At 33.3% G+C, this 21,915-nt stretch overlaps 1 protein-coding gene across 1 annotated transcript in view; it reads left to right on the forward strand.

Moving 5' to 3' along the window:
- LOC142661755 (uncharacterized) overlaps positions 1-21,915 on the forward strand; it is a 34,640-nt gene continuing 12,725 nt past the window's right edge. Inside the window, exons 1-4 of the mRNA XM_075839340.1 lie at positions 1-82; positions 18,185-18,348; positions 19,885-20,058; positions 20,142-20,265. Of these exons, the coding sequence (XP_075695455.1) occupies positions 18,271-18,348; positions 19,885-20,058; positions 20,142-20,265 (376 nt within the window). The 5' untranslated portion in view covers positions 1-82; positions 18,185-18,270. The remainder of the gene's footprint in view (positions 83-18,184; positions 18,349-19,884; positions 20,059-20,141; positions 20,266-21,915) is intronic.

Here is a 21,915-nt window from a genome sequence, read left to right on the forward strand (position 1 = left end):
AAAGGTCCTACAGATATTGCCGTGTGTGAGAGAAAACAGGTGCCGGTTGGGAGTTCTCTCTGTTATCAGACATGCTGTAGTGGTGAGTGTGTTTATATACGGAGAGCTGTCACTTTATAGAGGCCAGAGCCCAGAAAGAGCAGAGACTTAACCCCTTCAGAACGGAGCTTACGTTAGTAATTTCCTGTGTGATATAAATGATATGATATAATTATTCTGCAGGTTATGATGTTTCCTCTGTGATATAAATGACATGATATAATTATTCTGCGGGTCGTTATGATGTTTCCTGTGTGATATAAATGACATGATATAATTATTCTGCAGGTCGTTATGATGTTTCCTGTGTGATATAAATGACATGATATAATTATTCTGCAGGTTATGATGTTTCCTGTGTGATATAAATGACATGATATAATTATTCTGCAGGTTATGATGTTTCCTGTGTGATATAAATGACATGATATAATTATTCTGCAGGTCGTTATGATGTTTCCTGTGTGATATAAATGACATGATATAATTATTCTGCGGGTTATGATGTTTCCTGTGTGATATAAATGACATGATATAATTATTCTGCAGGTTATGATGTTTCCTGTGTGATATAAATGACATGATATAATTATTCTGCAGGTTATGATGTTTCCTGTGTGATATAAATGACATGATATAATTATTCTGCAGGTTATGATGTTTCCTGTGTGATATAAATGACATGATATAATTATTCTGCAGGTTATGATGTTTCCTGTGTGATATAAATGACATGATATAATTATTCTGCGGGTCGTTATGATGTTTCCTGTGTGATATAAATGACATGATATAATTATTCTGCAGGTTATGATGTTTCCTGTGTGATATAAATGACATGATATAATTATTCTGCAGGTCGTTATGATGTTTCCTGTGTGATATAAATGACATGATATAATTATTCTGCAGGTTATGATGTTTCCTCTGTGATATAAATGACATGATATAATTATTCTGCGGGTTATGATGTTTCCTGTGTGATATAAATGACATGATATAATTATTCTGCAGGTTATGATGTTTCCTGTGTGATATAAATGACATGATATAATTATTCTGCGGGTCGTTATGATGTTTCCTGTGTGATATAAATGACATGATATAATTATTCTGCAGGTTATGATGTTTCCTGTGTGATATAAATGACATGATATAATTATTCTGCAGGTCGTTATGATGTTTCCTGTGTGATATAAATGACATGATATAATTATTCTGCAGGTCGTTATGATGTTTCCTGTGTGATATAAATGTCATGATATAATTATTCTGCAGGTTATGATGTTTCCTGTGTGATATAAATGACATGATATAATTATTCTGCAGGTTATGATGTTTCCTGTGTGATATAAATGACATGATATAATTATTCTGCGGGTTATGATGTTTCCTGTGTGATATAAATGACATGATATAATTATTCTGCAGGTTATGATGTTTCCTGTGTGATATAAATGACATGATATAATTATTCTGCAGGTCGTTATGATGTTTCCTGTGTGATATAAATGACATGATATAATTATTCTGCGGGTCGTTATGATGTTTCCTGTGTGATATAAATGACATGATATAATTATTCTGCAGGTTATGATGTTTCCTGTGTGATATAAATGACATGATATAATTATTCTGCGGGTTATGATGTTTCCTGTGTGATATAAATGACATGATATAATTATTCTGCGGGTTATGATGTTTCCTGTGTGATATAAATGACATGATATAATTATTCTGCGGGTTATGATGTTTCCTGTGTGATATAAATGACATGATATAATTATTCTGCAGGTTATGATGTTTCCTGTGTGATATAATAGACATGATATAATTATTCTGCAGGTCGTTATGATGTTTCCTGTGTGATATAAATGACATGATATAATTATTCTGCAGGTCGTTATGATGTTTCCTGTGTGATATAAATGACATGATATAATTATTCTGCGGGTTATGATGTTTCCTGTGTGATATAAATGACATGATATAATTATTCTGCGGGTCGTTATGATGTTTCCTGTGTGATATAAATGACATGATATAATTATTCTGCAGGTTATGATGTTTCCTGTGTGATATAAATGACATGATATAATTATTCTGCAGGTCGTTATGATGTTTCCTGTGTGATATAAATGACATGATATAATTATTCTGCAGGTTATGATGTTTCCTGTGTGATATAAATGACATGATATAATTATTCTGCAGGTTATGATGTTTCCTGTGTGATATAAATGACATGATATAATTATTCTGCGGGTTATGATGTTTCCTGTGTGATATAAATGACATGATATAATTATTCTGCGGGTTATGATGTTTCCTGTGTGATATAAATGACATGATATAATTATTCTGCGGGTCGTTATGATGTTTCCTGTGTGATATAAATGACATGATATAATTATTCTGTAGGTTATGATGTTTCCTGTGTGATATAAATGACATGATATTATTATTCTGCAGGTCGTTATGATGTTTCCTGTGTGATATAAATGACATGATATAATTATTCTGCAGGTTATGATATTTCCTGTGTGATATAAATGACATGATATAATTATTCTGCAGGTTATGATGTTTCCTGTGTGATATAAATGACATGATATAATTATTCTGCAGGTCGTTATGATGTTTCCTGTGTGATATAAATGACATGATATAATTATTCTGCGGGTTATGATGTTTCCTGTGTGATATAAATGACATGATATAATTATTCTGCAGGTTGTTATGATGTTTCCTGTGTGATATAAATGACATGATATAATTATTCTGCAGGTTATGATGTTTCCTGTGTGATATAAATGACATGATATTATTATTCTGCAGGTTATGATGTTTCCTGTGTGATATAAATGACATGATATAATTATTCTGCAGGTTATGATGTTTCCTGTGTGATATAAATGACATGATATAATTATTCTGCGGGTTATGATGTTTCCTGTGTGATATAAATGACATGATATAATTATTCTGCAGGTTATGATGTTTCCTGTGTGATATAAATGACATGATATAATTATTCTGCAGGTTATGATGTTTCCTGTGTGATATAAATGACATGATATAATTATTCTGCAGGTTATGATGTTTCCTGTGTGATATAAATGACATGATATAATTATTCTGCGGGTTATGATGTTTCCTGTGTGATATAAATGACATGATATAATTATTCTGCAGGTTATGATGTTTCCTGTGTGATATAAATGACATGATATAATTATTCTGCAGGTTATGATGTTTCCTGTGTGATATAAATGACATGATATAATTATTCTGCAGGTTATGATGTTTCCTGTGTGATATAAATGACATGATATAATTATTCTGCGGGTTATGATGTTTCCTGTGTGATATAAATGACATGATATAATTATTCTGCGGGTTATGATGTTTCCTGTGTGATATAAATGATATGATATAATTATTCTGCAGGTCGTTATGATGTTTCCTCTGTGATATAAATGACATGATATAATTATTCTGCAGGTTATGATGTTTCCTGTGTGATATAAATGACATGATATAATTATTCTGCAGGTTATGATGTTTCCTGTGTGATATAAATGACATGATATAATTATTCTGCAGGTTATGATGTTTCCTGTGTGATATAAATGACATGATATAATTATTCTGCAGGTCGTTATGATGTTTCCTGTGTGATATAAATGACATGATATAATTATTCTGCAGGTCGTTATGATGTTTCCTGTGTGATATAAATGACATGATATAATTATTCTGCAGGTTATGATGTTTCCTGTGTGATATAAATGACATGATATAATTATTCTGCAGGTCGTTATGATGTTTCCTGTGTGATATAAATGACATGATATAATTATTCTGCAGGTCGTTATGATGTTTCCTGTGTGATATAAATGACATGATATAATTATTCTGCAGGTTATGATGTTTCCTGTGTGATATAAATGACATGATATAATTATTCTGCAGGTTATGATGTTTCCTGTGTGATATAAATGACATGATATTATTATTCTGCGGGTTATGATGTTTCCTGTGTGATATAAATGACATGATATTATTATTCTGCAGGTTATGATGTTTCCTGTGTGATATAAATGACATGATATAATTATTCTGCAGGTTATGATGTTTCCTGTGTGATATAAATGACATGATATTATTATTCTGCGGGTTATGATGTTTCCTGTGTGATATAAATGACATGATATTATTATTCTGCAGGTTATGATGTTTCCTGTGTGATATAAATGACATGATATAATTATTCTGCAGGTTATGATGTTTCCTGTGTGATATAAATGACATGATATAATTATTCTGCGGGTTATGATGTTTCCTGTGTGATATAAATGACATGATATAATTATTCTGCGGGTTATGATGTTTCCTGTGTGATATAAATGACATGATATAATTATTCTGCAGGTCGTTATGATGTTTCCTCTGTGATATAAATGACATGATATAATTATTCTGCAGGTCGTTATGATGTTTCCTGTGTGATATAAATGACATGATATTATTATTCTGCAGGTTATGATGTTTCCTGTGTGATATAAATGACATGATATAATTATTCTGCAGGTTATGATGTTTCCTGTGTGATATAAATGACATGATATAATTATTCTGCAGGTTATGATGTTTCCTGTGTGATATAAATGACATGATATAATTATTCTGCAGGTTATGATGTTTCCTGTGTGATATAAATGACATGATATAATTATTCTGCGGGTTATGATGTTTCCTGTGTGATATAAATGACATGATATAATTATTCTGCGGGTCGTTATGATGTTTCCTGTGTGATATAAATGACATGATATAATTATTCTGCAGGTTATGATGTTTCCTGTGTGATATAAATGACATGATATAATTATTCTGCGGGTTATGATGTTTCCTGTGTGATATAAATGACATGATATAATTATTCTGCAGGTTATGATGTTTCCTGTGATATAAATGACATGATATAATTATTCTGCAGGTTATGGTGTTTCCTGTGTGATATAAATGACATGATATAATTATTCTGCAGGTTATGATGTTTCCTGTGTGATATAAATGACATGATATAATTATTCTGCAGGTCGTTATGATGTTTCCTGTGTGATATAAATGACATGATATTATTATTCTGCAGGTTATGATGTTTCCTGTGTGATATAAATGACATGATATAATTATTCTGCGGGTCGTTATGATGTTTCCTGTGTGATATAAATGACATGATATAATTATTCTGCAGGTTATGATGTTTCCTGTGTGATATAAATGACATGATATAATTATTCTGCGGGTTATGATGTTTCCTGTGTGATATAAATGACATGATATAATTATTCTGTGGGTTATGATGTTTCCTGTGTGATATAAATGACATGATATAATTATTCTGCAGGTTATGATGTTTCCTGTGTGATATAAATGACATGATATAATTATTCTGCAGGTTATGATGTTTCCTGTGTGATATAAATGACATGATATAATTATTCTGCAGGTTATGATGTTTCCTGTGTGATATAAATGACATGATATAATTATTCTGCAGGTTATGATGTTTCCTGTGTGATATAAATGATATGATATAATTATTCTGCAGGTCGTTATGATGTTTCCTGTGTGATATAAATGACATGATATAATTATTCTGCAGGTTATGATGTTTCCTGTGTGATATAAATGACATGATATAATTATTCTGCAGGTTATGATGATTCCTGTGTGATATAAATGACATGATATAATTATTCTGCAGGTCGTTATGATGTTTCCTGTGTGATATAAATGACATGATATAATTATTCTGCGGGTTATGATGTTTCCTGTGTGATATAAATGACATGATATAATTATTCTGCGGGTTATGATGTTTCCTGTGTGATATAAATGACATGATATAATTATTCTGCGGGTTATGATGTTTCCTGTGTGATATAAATGACATGATATAATTATTCTGCAGGTTATGATGTTTCCTGTGTGATATAAATGACATGATATAATTATTCTGCGGGTCGTTATGATGTTTCCTGTGTGATATAAATGACATGATATAATTATTCTGCAGGTTATGATGTTTCCTGTGTGATATAAATGACATGATATAATTATTCTGCGGGTTATGATGTTTCCTGTGTGATATAAATGACATGATATAATTATTCTGCAGGTTATGATGTTTCCTGTGTGATATAAATGACATGATATAATTATTCTGCGGGTCGTTATGATGTTTCCTGTGTGATATAAATGACATGATATAATTATTCTGCGGGTTATGATGTTTCCTGTGTGATATAAATGACATGATATAATTATTCTGCGGGTCGTTATGATGTTTCCTGTGTGATATAAATGACATGATATAATTATTCTGCAGGTTATGATGTTTCCTGTGTGATATAAATGACATGATATAATTATTCTGCGGGTTATGATGTTTCCTGTGTGATATAAATGACATGATATAATTATTCTGCAGGTTATGATGTTTCCTGTGTGATATAAATGACATGATATAATTATTCTGCAGGTTATGATGTTTCCTGTGTGATATAAATGACATGATATAATTATTCTGCAGGTTATGATGTTTCCTGTGTGATATAAATGACATGATATAATTATTCTGCGGGTTATGATGTTTCCTGTGTGATATAAATGACATGATATAATTATTCTGCAGGTCGTTATGATGTTTCCTGTGTGATATAAATGACATGATATAATTATTCTGCGGGTTATGATGTTTCCTGTGTGATATAAATGACATGATATAATTATTCTGCAGGTTATGATGTTTCCTGTGTGATATAAATGACATGATATAATTATTCTGCAGGTTATGATGTTTCCTGTGTGATATAAATGACATGATATAATTATTCTGCAGGTTATGATGTTTCCTGTGTGATATAAATGACATGATATAATTATTCTGCAGGTTATGGTGTTTCCTGTGTGATATAAATGACATGATATAATTATTCTGCAGGTCGTTATGATGTTTCCTGTGTGATATAAATGACATGATATAATTATTCTGCAGGTTATGATATTTCCTGTGTGATATAAATGACATGATATAATTATTCTGCAGGTTATGATATTTCCTGTGTGATATAAATGACATGATATAATTATTCTGCAGGTTATGATGTTTCCTGTGTGATATACATGACATGATATAATTATTCTGCAGGTTATGATGTTTCCTGTGTGATATAAATGACATGATATAATTATTCTGCGGGTCGTTATGATGTTTCCTGTGTGATATAAATGACATGATATAATTATTCTGCGGGTTATGATGTTTCCTGTGTGATATAAATGACATGATATAATTATTCTGCAGGTTATGATGTTTCCTGTGTGATATAAATGACATGATATAATTATTCTGCAGGTTATGATGTTTCCTGTGTGATATAAATGACATGATATAATTATTCTGCGGGTCGTTATGATGTTTCCTGTGTGATATAAATGACATGATATAATTATTCTGCAGGTTATGATGTTTCCTGTGTGATATAAATGACATGATATAATTATTCTGCAGGTTATGATGTTTCCTGTGTGATATAAATGACATGATATAATTATTCTGCGGGTCGTTATGATGTTTCCTGTGTGATATAAATGACATGATATAATTATTCTGCAGGTTATGATGTTTCCTGTGTGATATAAATGACATGATATAATTATTCTGCAGGTCGTTATGATGTTTCCTGTGTGATATAAATGACATGATATAATTATTCTGCAGGTTATGATGTTTCCTGTGTGATATAAATGACATGATATAATTATTCTGCGGGTTATGATGTTTCCTGTGTGATATAAATGACATGATATAATTATTCTGCAGGTTATGATGTTTCCTGTGTGATATAAATGACATGATATAATTATTCTGCAGGTCGTTATGATGTTTCCTGTGTGATATAAATGACATGATATAATTATTCTGCAGGTTATGATGTTTCCTGTGTGATATAAATGACATGATATAATTATTCTGCAGGTCGTTATGATGTTTCCTGTGTGATATAAATGACATGATATAATTATTCTGCGGGTTATGATGTTTCCTGTGTGATATAAATGACATGATATAATTATTCTGCGGGTCGTTATGATGTTTCCTGTGTGATATAAATGACATGATATAATTATTCTGCAGGTTATGATGTTTCCTGTGTGATATAAATGACATGATATAATTATTCTGCAGGTTATGATGTTTCCTGTGTGATATAAATGACATGATATAATTATTCTGCGGGTCGTTATGATGTTTCCTGTGTGATATAAATGACATGATATAATTATTCTGCAGGTTATGGTGTTTCCTGTGTGATATAAATGACATGATATAATTATTCTGCAGGTTATGATGTTTCCTGTGTGATATAAATGACATGATATAATTATTCTGCAGGTCGTTATGATGTTTCCTGTGTGATATAAATGACATGATATAATTATTCTGCAGGTTATGATGTTTCCTGTGTGATATAAATGACATGATATAATTATTCTGCAGGTCGTTATGATGTTTCCTGTGTGATATAAATGACATGATATAATTATTCTGCAGGTCGTTATGATGTTTCCTGTGTGATATAAATGACATGATATAATTATTCTGCAGGTCGTTATGATGTTTCCTGTGTGATATAAATGACATGATATAATTATTCTGCAGGTTATGATGTTTCCTGTGTGATATAAATGACATGATATAATTATTCTGCAGGTTATGATGTTTCCTGTGTGATATAAATGACATGATATAATTATCCTGCAGGTTATGATGTTTCCTGTGTGATATAAATGACATGATATAATTATTCTGCAGGTTATGATGTTTCCTGTGTGATATAAATGACATGATATAATTATTCTGCGGGTCGTTATGATGTTTCCTGTGTGATATAAATGACATGATATAATTATTCTGCGGGTTATGATGTTTCCTGTGTGATATAAATGACATGATATAATTATTCTGCGGGTCGTTATGATGTTTCCTGTGTGATATAAATGACATGATATAATTATTCTGCGGGTTATGATGTTTCCTGTGTGATATAAATGACATGATATAATTATTCTGCGGGTCGTTATGATGTTTCCTGTGTGATATAAATGACATGATATAATTATTCTGCAGGTTATGATGTTTCCTGTGTGATATAAATGACATGATATAATTATTCTGCAGGTTATGATATTTCCTGTGTGATATAAATGACATGATATAATTATTCTGCAGGTTATGATGTTTCCTGTGTGATATAAATGACATGATATAATTATTCTGCAGGTTATGATGTTTCCTGTGTAATATAAATGACATGATATAATTATTCTGCAGGTTATGATGTTTCCTGTGTGATATAAATGACATGATATAATTATTCTGCGGGTTATGATGTTTCCTGTGTGATATAAATGACATGATATAATTATTCTGCAGGTTATGATATTTCCTGTGTGATATAAATGACATGATATAATTATTCTGCAGGTCGTTATGATGTTTCCTGTGTGATATAAATGACATGATATAATTATTCTGCAGGTTATGATGTTTCCTGTGTGATATAAATGACATGATATAATTATTCTGCAGGTCGTTATGATGTTTCCTGTGTGATATAAATGACATGATATAATTATTCTGCGGGTTATGATGTTTCCTGTGTGATATAAATGACATGATATAATTATTCTGCAGGTTATGATGTTTCCTGTGTGATATAAATGACATGATATAATTATTCTGCAGGTTATGATGTTTCCTGTGTGATATAAATGACATGATATAATTATTCTGCAGGTTATGATGTTTCCTGTGTGATATAAATGACATGATATAATTATTCTGCGGGTTATGATGTTTCCTGTGTGATATAAATGACATGATATAATTATTCTGCAGGTTATGATATTTCCTGTGTGATATAAATGACATGATATAATTATTCTGCAGGTCGTTATGATGTTTCCTGTGTGATATAAATGACATGATATAATTATTCTGCAGGTCGTTATGATGTTTCCTGTGTGATATAAATGACATGATATAATTATTCTGCGGGTTATGATGTTTCCTGTGTGATATAAATGACATGATATAATTATTCTGCGGGTTATGATGTTTCCTGTGTGATATAAATGACATGATATAATTATTCTGCAGGTTATGATGTTTCCTGTGTGATATAAATGACATGATATAATTATTCTGCAGGTTATGATGTTTCCTGTGTGATATAAATGACATGATATAATTATTCTGCGGGTTATGATGTTTCCTGTGTGATATAAATGACATGATATAATTATTCTGCAGGTCGTTATGATGTTTTCTGTGTGATATAAATGACATGATATAATTATTCTGCGGGTTATGATGTTTCCTGTGTGATATAAATGACATGATATAATTATTCTGCAGGTCGTTATGATGTTTCCTGTGTGATATAAATGACATGATATAATTATTCTGCAGGTTATGATGTTTCCTGTGTGATATAAATGACATGATATAATTATTCTGCAGGTCGTTATGATGTTTCCTGTGTGATATAAATGACATGATATAATTATTCTGCAGGTCGTTATGATGTTTCCTGTGTGATATAAATGACATGATATAATTATTCTGCAGGTTATGATGTTTCCTGTGTGATATAAATGACATGATATAATTATTCTGCAGGTTATGATGTTTCCTGTGTGATATAAATGACATGATATAATTATTCTGCAGGTTATGATGTTTCCTGTGTGATATAAATGACATGATATAATTATTCTGCGGGTTATGATGTTTCCTGTGTGATATAAATGACATGATATAATTATTCTGCGGGTTATGATGTTTCCTGTGTGATATAAATGACATGATATAATTATTCTGCGGGTCGTTATGATGTTTCCTGTGTGATATAAATGACATGATATAATTATTCTGCGGGTCGTTATGATGTTTCCTGTGTGATATAAATGACATGATATAATTATTCTGCAGGTTATGGTGTTTCCTGTGTGATATAAATGACATGATATAATTATTCTGCAGGTTATGATGTTTCCTGTGTGATATAAATGACATGATATAATTATTCTGCGGGTTATGATGTTTCCTGTGTGATATAAATGACATGATATAATTATTCTGCGGGTTATGATGTTTCCTGTGTGATATAAATGACATGATATAATTATTCTGCAGGTTATGATGTTTCCTGTGTGATATAAATGACATGATATAATTATTCTGCAGGTTATGATGTTTCCTGTGTGATATAAATGACATGATATAATTATTCTGCGGGTTATGATGTTTCCTGTGTGATATAAATGACATGATATAATTATTCTGCGGGTCGTTATGATGTTTCCTGTGTGATATAAATGACATGATATAATTATTCTGCAGGTCGTTATGATGTTTCCTGTGTGATATAAATGACATGATATAATTATTCTGCAGGTCGTTATGATGTTTCCTGTGTGATATAAATGACATGATATAATTATTCTGCAGGTTATGATGTTTCCTGTGTGATATAAATGACATGATATAATTATTCTGCAGGTTATGATGTTTCCTGTGTGATATAAATGACATGATATAATTATTCTGCAGGTTATGATGTTTCCTGTGTGATATAAATGACATGATATAATTATTCTGCGGGTTATGATGTTTCCTGTGTGATATAAATGACATGATATAATTATTCTGCAGGTCGTTATGATGTTTTCTGTGTGATATAAATGACATGATATAATTATTCTGCGGGTTATGATGTTTCCTGTGTGATATAAATGACATGATATAATTATTCTGCGGGTCGTTATGATGTTTCCTGTGTGATATAAATGACATGATATAATTATTCTGCAGGTCGTTATGATGTTTCCTGTGTGATATAAATGACATGATATAATTATTCTGCGGGTCGTTATGATGTTTCCTGTGTGATATAAATGACATGATATAATTATTCTGCAGGTCGTTATGATGTTTCCTGTGTGATATAAATGACATGATATAATTATTCTGCAGGTTATGATGTTTCCTGTGTGATATAAATGACATGATATAATTATTCTGCAGGTTATGATGTTTCCTGTGTGATATAAATGACATGATATAATTATTCTGCAGGTTATGATGTTTCCTGTGTGATATAAATGACATGATATAATTATTCTGCAGGTTATGATGTTTCCTGTGTGATATAAATGACATGATATAATTATTCTGCAGGTCGTTATGATGTTTCCTGTGTGATATAAATGACATGATATAATTATTCTGCAGGTTATGATGTTTCCTGTGTGATATAAATGACATGATATAATTATTCTGCAGGTCGTTATGATGTTTCCTGTGTGATATAAATGACATGATATAATTATTCTGCAGGTTATGATGTTTCCTGTGTGATATAAATGACATGATATAATTATTCTGCAGGTTATGATGTTTCCTGTGTGATATAAATGACATGATATAATTATTCTGCAGGTTATGATGTTTCCTGTGTGATATAAATGACATGATATAATTATTCTGCGGGTTATGATGTTTCCTGTGTGATATAAATGACATGATATAATTATTCTGCAGGTTATGATGTTTCCTGTGTGATATAAATGACATGATATAATTATTCTGCAGGTTATGATGTTTCCTGTGTGATATAAATGACATGATATAATTATTCTGCAGGTTGTGATGTTTCCTGTGTGATATAAATGACATGATATAATTATTCTGCGGGTTATGATGTTTCCTGTGTGATATAAATGACATGATATAATTATTCTGCAGGTTGTGATGTTTCCTGTGTGATATAAATGACATGATATAATTATTCTGCAGGTTATGATGTTTCCTGTGTGATATAAATGACATGATATAATTATTCTGCAGGTTATGATGTTTCCTGTGTGATATAAATGACATGATATAATTATTCTGCAGGTCGTTATGATGTTTCCTGTGTGATATAAATGACATGATATAATTATTCTGCAGGTTATGATGTTTCCTGTGTGATATAAATGACATGATATAATTATTCTGCAGGTTATGATGTTTCCTGTGTGATATAAATGTCATGATATAATTATTCTGCGGGTCGCTATGATGTTTCCTGTGTGATATAAATTACATGATATAATTATTCTGCAGGTTATGATGTTTCCTGTGTGATATAAATGACATGATATAATTATTCTGCGGGTTATGATGTTTCCTGTGTGATATAAATGACATGATATAATTATTCTGCAGGTTATGATGTTTCCTGTGTGATATAAATGACATGATATAATTATTCTGCAGGTTATGATGTTTCCTGTGTGATATAAATGACATGATATAATTATTCTGCGGGTCGCTATGATGTTTCCTGTGTGATATAAATGACATGATATAATTATTCTGCAGGTTATGATGTTTCCTGTGTGATATAAATGACATGATATAATTATTCTGCGGGTTATGATGTTTCCTGTGTGATATAAATGACATGATATAATTATTCAGCGGGTCGTTATGATGTTTCCTGTGTGATATAAATGTCATGATATAATTATTCTGCGGGTCGCTATGATGTTTCCTGTGTGATATAAATGACATGATATAATTATTCTGCAGGTTATGATGTTTCCTGTGTGATATAAATGACATGATATAATTATTCTGCAGGTTATGATGTTTCCTGTGTGATATAAATGACATGATATAATTATTCTGCAGGTTATGATATTTCCTGTGTGATATAAATGACATGATATAATTATTCTGCAGGTTATGATGTTTCCTGTGTGATATAAATGACATGATATAATTATTCTGCAGGTTATGATGTTTCCTGTGTGATATAAATGACATGATATAATTATTCTGCAGGTCGTTATGATGTTTCCTGTGTGATATAAATGACATGATATAATTATTCTGCAGGTTATGATGTTTCCTGTGATATAAATGACATGATATAATTATTCTGCAGGTTATGATGTTTCCTGTGTGATATAAATGACATGATATAATTATTCTGCAGGTTATGATGTTTCCTGTGTGATATAAATGACATGATATAATTATTCTGCGGGTTATGATGTTTCCTGTGTGATATAAATGACATGATATAATTATTCTGCAGGTCGTTATGATGTTTCCTGTGTGATATAAATGACATGATATAATTATTCTGCGGGTTATGATGTTTCCTGTGTGATATAAATGACATGATATAATTATTCTGCAGGTTATGATGTTTCCTGTGTGATATAAATGACATGATATAATTATTCTGCGGGTCGTTATGATGTTTCCTGTGTGATATAAATGACATGATATAATTATTCTGCGGGTCGTTATGATGTTTCCTGTGTGATATAAATGACATGATATAATTATTCTGCGGGTCGTTATGATGTTTCCTGTGTGATATAAATGACATGATATAATTATTCTGCGGGTCGTTATGATGTTTCCTGTGTGATATAAATGACATGATATAATTATTCTGCAGGTTATGATGTTTCCTGTGTGATATAAATGACATGATATAATTATTCTGCAGGTTATGATGTTTCCTGTGTGATATAAATGACATGATATAATTATTCTGCAGGTTATGATGTTTCCTGTGTGATATAAATGACATGATATAATTATTCTGCAGGTTATGATGTTTCCTGTGTGATATAAATGACATGATATAATTATTCTGCGGGTTATGATGTTTCCTGTGTGATATAAATGACATGATATAATTATTCTGCAGGTCGTTATGATGTTTCCTGTGTGATATAAATGACATGATATAATTATTCTGCGGGTTATGATGTTTCCTGTGTGATATAAATGACATGATATAATTATTCTGCGGGTCGTTATGATGTTTCCTGTGTGATATAAATGACATGATATAATTATTCTGCAGGTCGTTATGATGTTTCCTGTGTGATATAAATGACATGATATAATTATTCTGCAGGTCGTTATGATGTTTCCTGTGTGATATAAATGACATGATATAATTATTCTGCAGGTCGTTATGATGTTTCCTGTGTGATATAAATGACATGATATAATTATTCTGCAGGTCGTTATGATGTTTCCTGTGTGATATAAATGACATGATATAATTATTCTGCGGGTTATGATGTTTCCTGTGTGATATAAATGACATGATATAATTATTCTGCGGGTCGTTATGATGTTTCCTGTGTGATATAAATGACATGATATAATTATTCTGCGGGTTATGATGTTTCCTGTGTGATATAAATGACATGATATAATTATTCTGCAGGTTATGATGTTTCCTGTGTGATATAAATGACATGATATAATTATTCTGCGGGTTATGATGTTTCCTGTGTGATATAAATGACATGATATTATTATTCTGCAGGTTATGATGTTTCCTGTGTGATATAAATGACATGATATAATTATTCTGCAGGTTATGATGTTTCCTGTGTGATATAAATGACATGATATAATTATTCTGCAGGTTATGATGTTTCCTGTGTGATATAAATGACATGATATAATTATTCTGCGGGTCGTTATGATGTTTCCTGTGTGATATAAATGACATGATATAATTATTCTGCAGGTTATGATATTTCCTGTGTGATATAAATGACATGATATAATTATTCTGCGGGTTATGATGTTTCCTGTGTGATATAAATGACATGATATAATTATTCTGCAGGTTATGATGTTTCCTGTGTGATATAAATGACATGATATAATTATTCTGCAGGTTGTGATGTTTCCTGTGTGATATAAATGACATGATATAATTATTCTGCGGGTCGTTATGATGTTTCCTGTGTGATATAAATGACATGATATAATTATTCTGCAGGTTATGATGTTTCCTGTGTGATATAAATGACATGATATAATTATTCTGCGGGTTATGATGTTTCCTGTGTGATATAAATGACATGATATAATTATTCTGCAGGTTATGATGTTTCCTGTGTGATATAAATGACATGATATAATTATTCTGCGGGTCGTTATGATGTTTCCTGTGTGATATAAATGACATGATATAATTATTCTGCAGGTTATGATGTTTCCTGTGTGATATAAATGACATGATATAATTATTCTGCAGGTTATGATGTTTCCTGTGTGATATAAATGACATGATATAATTATTCTGCGGGTCGTTATGATGTTTCCTGTGTGATATAAATGACATGATATAATTATTCTGCGGGTCGTTATGATGTTTCCTGTGTGATATAAATGACATGATATAATTATTCTGCGGGTCGTTATGATGTTTCCTGTGTGATATAAATGACATGATATAATTATTCTGCGGGTCGTTATGATGTTTCCTGTGTGATATAAATGACATGATATAATTATTCTGCAGGTTGTGATGTTTCCTGTGTGATATAAATGACATGATATAATTATTCTGCAGGTTGTGATGTTTCCTGTGTGATATAAATGACATGATATAATTATTCTGCAGGTTATGATGTTTCCTGTGTGATATAAATGACATGATATAATTATTCTGCAGGTTATGATGTTTCCTGTGTGATATAAATGACATGATATAATTATTCTGCAGGTTATGATGTTTCCTGTGTGATATAAATGACATGATATAATTATTCTGCAGGTTATGATGTTTCCTGTGTGATATAAATGACATGATATAATTATTCTGCGGGTTATGATGTTTCCTGTGTGATATAAATGACATGATATAATTATTCTGCAGGTTATGATGTTTCCTGTGTGATATAAATGACATGATATAATTATTCTGCGGGTCGTTATGATGTTTCCTGTGTGATATAAATGACATGATATAATTATTCTGCGGGTTATGATGTTTCCTGTGTGATATAAATGACATGATATAATTATTCTGCAGGTTATGATGTTTCCTGTGTGATATAAATGACATGATATAATTATTCTGCAGGTCGTTATGATGTTTCCTGTGTGATATAAATGACATGATATAATTATTCTGCGGGTTATGATGTTTCCTGTGTGATATAAATGACATGATATAATTATTCTGCGGGTTATGATGTTTCCTGTGTGATATAAATGACATGATATAATTATTCTGCAGGTTATGATGTTTCCTGTGTGATATAAATGACATGATATAATTATTCTGCGGGTCGTTATGATGTTTCCTGTGTGATATAAATGACATGATATAATTATTCTGCGGGTCGTTATGATGTTTCCTGTGTGATATAAATGACATGATATAATTATTCTGCGGGTCGTTATGATGTTTCCTGTGTGATATAAATGACATGATATAATTATTCTGCAGGTCGTTCTGATGTTTCCTGTGTGATATAAATGACATGATATAATTATTCTGCAGGTCGTTATGATGTTTCCTGTGTGATATAAATGACATGATATAATTATTCTGCGGGTCGTTATGATGTTTCCTGTGTGATATAAATGACATGATATAATTATTCTGCAGGTTATGATGTTTCCTGTGTGATATAAATGACATGATATAATTATTCTGCAGGTTATGATGTTTCCTGTGTGATTTAAAGGTCATGATATATTTATTTTGCGGGTTTTTATGATTACGATGTTTCCTGTGTGATATTCTCTGTCTGGGGGGAAATGTATTCATTTTACTCTTCTAAGCTGCAAATTCTCACCTTAGAGATATGCCAAGAAATGCTTGATATATGGGGGTCCCACCTTTACGCGGAGAATGGGGGTCCACCGACCCGCCTGGTGAGGTGATGACTACATCCAGGTGGAGAATGAATGGGGAGGTGACCACACGTTTGCACGACTCTCTCCATTCACTTGTATAGGAGTTCCAGAAACAGCCGAGCACGGACAGAGGTGGAGCCGCATCTATCCGACATTTCTGGCATATCCTGGGGAGAAACGTCCGTGTTGGGATTACCCCTTTATTCCATGTGGTGACGGCTCTGAGAAGATGTTTCTCTTAATGCTCAATAAGTGAGGTTCTGAATGTCACACATGATGTTGTCCTCTGTATGATTTCCATCTTCTCGTTTCTTCATAAAGACATCTGCAGTACTAGATCCTCCAGTTCCTCCAGTTTTCTCATCTTCTCCTCCACAACGTTCCTTCTCCTGAATGACCCACCAAGAATGGACAAGGACAGGAATGAGATGAGCAGAAGAATATTAGACTTCACCTTGGAGATCATCTACCTGTTGATCGGAGAGGTAAACTTTTTTTACATTATAGAACAAGTCATACATATTGAAGGGACAATACATAATAGGAAGAATCCAGTGTCCTGTATAACAGCGCCTAGACCTTCCAAGTGACGTCAAGAAGCTGAAGATCAGCCACCAATATGGTCCGTTATGTGTCATGTCACCAATGCAGCAATAGTTATGTTGTAGAGCAATGAGAATGACCAGGAGGATCAGGCTGACCTCTATATAGAAACATAGAAGATGACGGCAGGAGGAGAGCACATGGTCCATCTAGTCGCCCCCAATATTACTTCTCTTTAGTTTTCTCTTAGGATAGATCTATGTTTTTCTTCGGCAGGTTTACATTCACTTACTGCTGATTTTCCAACCACATCTGCTGGAAGTTTGCTCTGAGTATCTACTACTCTTTCAGTATAATAATATTTTCTGACAATGATAATCTCAGATTGTGGCCCTTGTTCCTGGGTTTAGTTTCTTCCCTCCTGTAACATATGTAAAGGTTTCCATCATGTCCCTCCTTTCCCGTCTTTCCTCCAGGAGATACAAATGACGTTCTTTAAGTCTCTCATGAGAAGTTTTATTCTTCAGACCTTCCACCATTCTTGTAGTCGTCTTTTGTCTCGTTTACTTTCTCGATGTCTTTTTGTAGGTGAGGTCTCCAGTATTACAGATGTGTGGTCATTAGAGCTCCATACAGCGGGGTCACAATCTCCCTCTTTCTACTGAGGGGGGAATACTGTTTTCAGTTCGGGTGACCTCACCTACAAAAAGACATTGAGAAAATAGAACGAGGCTCAAGACTACCACAAACAACCTAAAAGCGAACCAAAAAAAGGGACATGACCCTCAAAGAAATAGTATACTGATGATATACAAGAGTACAAAAATCTTTATTAAATATATTGCACAATGACATAATACAGGATAAAAGAGGAACCATACACGGAAAAAAGTACAGCAGGGTCAGATGGAACAGACCATGGACAAACAGAGTCAACCATCCAAAGATGACTAAAACACAACTAAAATAACCCACAGGAAGGAGAGTAAACGTGGGTACTAAATAGCCAAAACCCACATGTAATCAAAATGCTGCCTAACTTGTAAGAAGTAATATCTAACTAGACTGGAAGAGCCCTATCAAAACATGAAGGCACAAATGGCCAAGAGAGTCAAACTAACCCTAGCTAATAGTGATGCATAAATTATGTAAGAACTAAAGGCCAGCACATACCCTGGGACATGATGGAGAGCGGTGCAGAAGTTGAAAAATTGATGGATGAGTGAATGCCTCAAGAATGGTGGAAGGTCTGAAGAATAATACTTCTCAGAAGAAACTTAAAGAAAGTCATTTTTATGTCCTGGAGGAAAGATGGTTTCTACACCGACATACTGTAAGAGCAGTCATACTATAGAACTCTCTGCCTGAGGAAGTTATCATGGTGAATTCACTAAAACCAGTTCAGATAGGGTCTGGATGTCTTTCTTGAGCATTATAATACTAGACGTTTTCTGCTAAATGTCTCTCTCCATAAACAGGAGTACACAATAGTGAAGAAGACATCGGGTGACTGTACGACTCCTATCATCCATGAGTTAGGAGGATGGAGCAGTAGTCAGAGCCCCATCACAGAGCCTCCCCCTCACTCCCGGATACATGAGAAGAAGATCTTAGAACTGATCTACAAGATAGCGGAGCTGCTGACTGGAGAGGTGACACTGCTGGGAATGCTGGGAATTCTACAGTAACAGCACTGGAGGTGTCTGGGTGATGACTGTATCATTGTGTGTGTCAGGTTCCTATAAGGTGTCAGGATGTCACTGTCCATTTCTCCATGGAGGAGTGGGAGTATCTAGAAGGACACAAGGATCTGTACGAGGAGGCCATGATGGAAAATTGCCAGCCATGCACATCACAAGGTGAGAAGAGATCTATCGATCTATCTTGTTAATATCATTGGGGACACAGCACTCTGGGAATAGGCCCTTGCAACTAGGAGGTAACACTAGGTAGTAAGAAGAGTTGGCTCCACACAGACAGGCCATACCTGTCCTGAAGACACTGGCTAAAGCACATCACCTGGGGATCTAATAGCCCTGTTGCAGGGGGTAATTTTTGTTGTGCTAGGTGGGCTTCCACCAGTCACTTTTCCTTCAGATAGTAATAACTGTATATCCCTCTACTTTTGTAGCTTGTTTTTATCTAGGGAGGAGCCCTGCAGGCAGCTGGCCCAAGGGTGCCGGGTTAAGTACTATGTTGGTGGCAACTATAAATACAATTTAACCTTTGACCAGCCTAACCGTTTTTGCCCAAAATGCCTCTAATCCAGAACCTTCCATGATGCCCCTACCTTAAGGATGTAGCCCCCTCCCCCCCCCCCCCGACCAGGTAAGGTCTTAGTGGAGATCTCCAGACTCTCCCATACTATGATTGCATCTTTGAAGCTATTGCCATCCCAAATAACAGCCCAGATTAATTCCCCACCAGTCTCTCCCTTAGTAACCACATAATCTGCGTCTTGTGGTAGGTTACATAAAAGACTCAGGGGCGCAAGGGACAGGTCCCGCTCCTCCCCAGTTTTTTCCCAAGGGTGCCCGGTTATTACCATTACTGGAGAGGCTGCTTCTCTACAGGATCAATCCTTTTCCTCTCGAGGCTCCCCCTAGTCAACAGCTGCCATGCAGGCATTGATTCGTATGGTCAAGGACGCCTTACATGTTAAAGTGTAGCTAAACGTTCAACAAACTTCTGACATGTCATAGTGAATGTCAGAAGTTTTGATTGGTGGGGGTCCAAACACTGAGACCCCCACCAATGGCTGAACCGCTGAGCAGCTTCGTTTGTATTTGGCTTTTTCCCGAAGCACACACTTTCTATTGAGCCCGTACACTGCTACATTGGTTTCTGGAAAAAGCCGAACAGAAACCAAGTTGCTCAGTGCTCACACAAGCGCATCTGCCGCTTCATTTTAGCGATTTGGTGGGGGTCTCAGTACTCGGACTTCCGCTAATCAAAACTTCTGATATGTAACTATGACATGTCAGAAGTTTGTTGAATGTTTAGTTAACCTTATAGAAGGACTTTACCATCCCCTCTCAGGAAGAAGCACCTCTACACAATCAACGATTTCAGAGCCTATTTTTTCCAAACCATAGTGAGTTTAAGGGACTCCTATCCAATAAATGGAAACACCCTTATAGGCGCTTGATTGTTTCAAAACGTATGAATTCTCTGTTTCCATTCCACAAGAATTTAGTTTCAAAATGGACTGTTTCTCCTCTTTTTCCGGTTGTCTCTAAGCATTACCATTTTAAGCACTACCATTCCACTGTCAGATGCAGCATCACTTAGTGATTCCTTTAACCAAAAATTGGACTCACAGGCCAAATATGTCTCCGTGGCGGCAGTTCTACCCTGTGCCCAGCATTTGCCTCTTCCTTTTTCAGCAAAGCCTTTTTATTATATAGGCAAAACAACTTCACCTTGGTGCCGCAAGATGATGTAGCTGATCTCGCTTTTCAGGTTGTTTATACTTCCATATTGTTATTTAAGGCCTCCTTTCAATCAGC

Source organism: Rhinoderma darwinii, chromosome 1 (genome assembly GCF_050947455.1).
Source record: "Rhinoderma darwinii isolate aRhiDar2 chromosome 1, aRhiDar2.hap1, whole genome shotgun sequence".
Taxonomy (NCBI): Eukaryota; Metazoa; Chordata; class Amphibia; order Anura; family Rhinodermatidae; genus Rhinoderma; species Rhinoderma darwinii.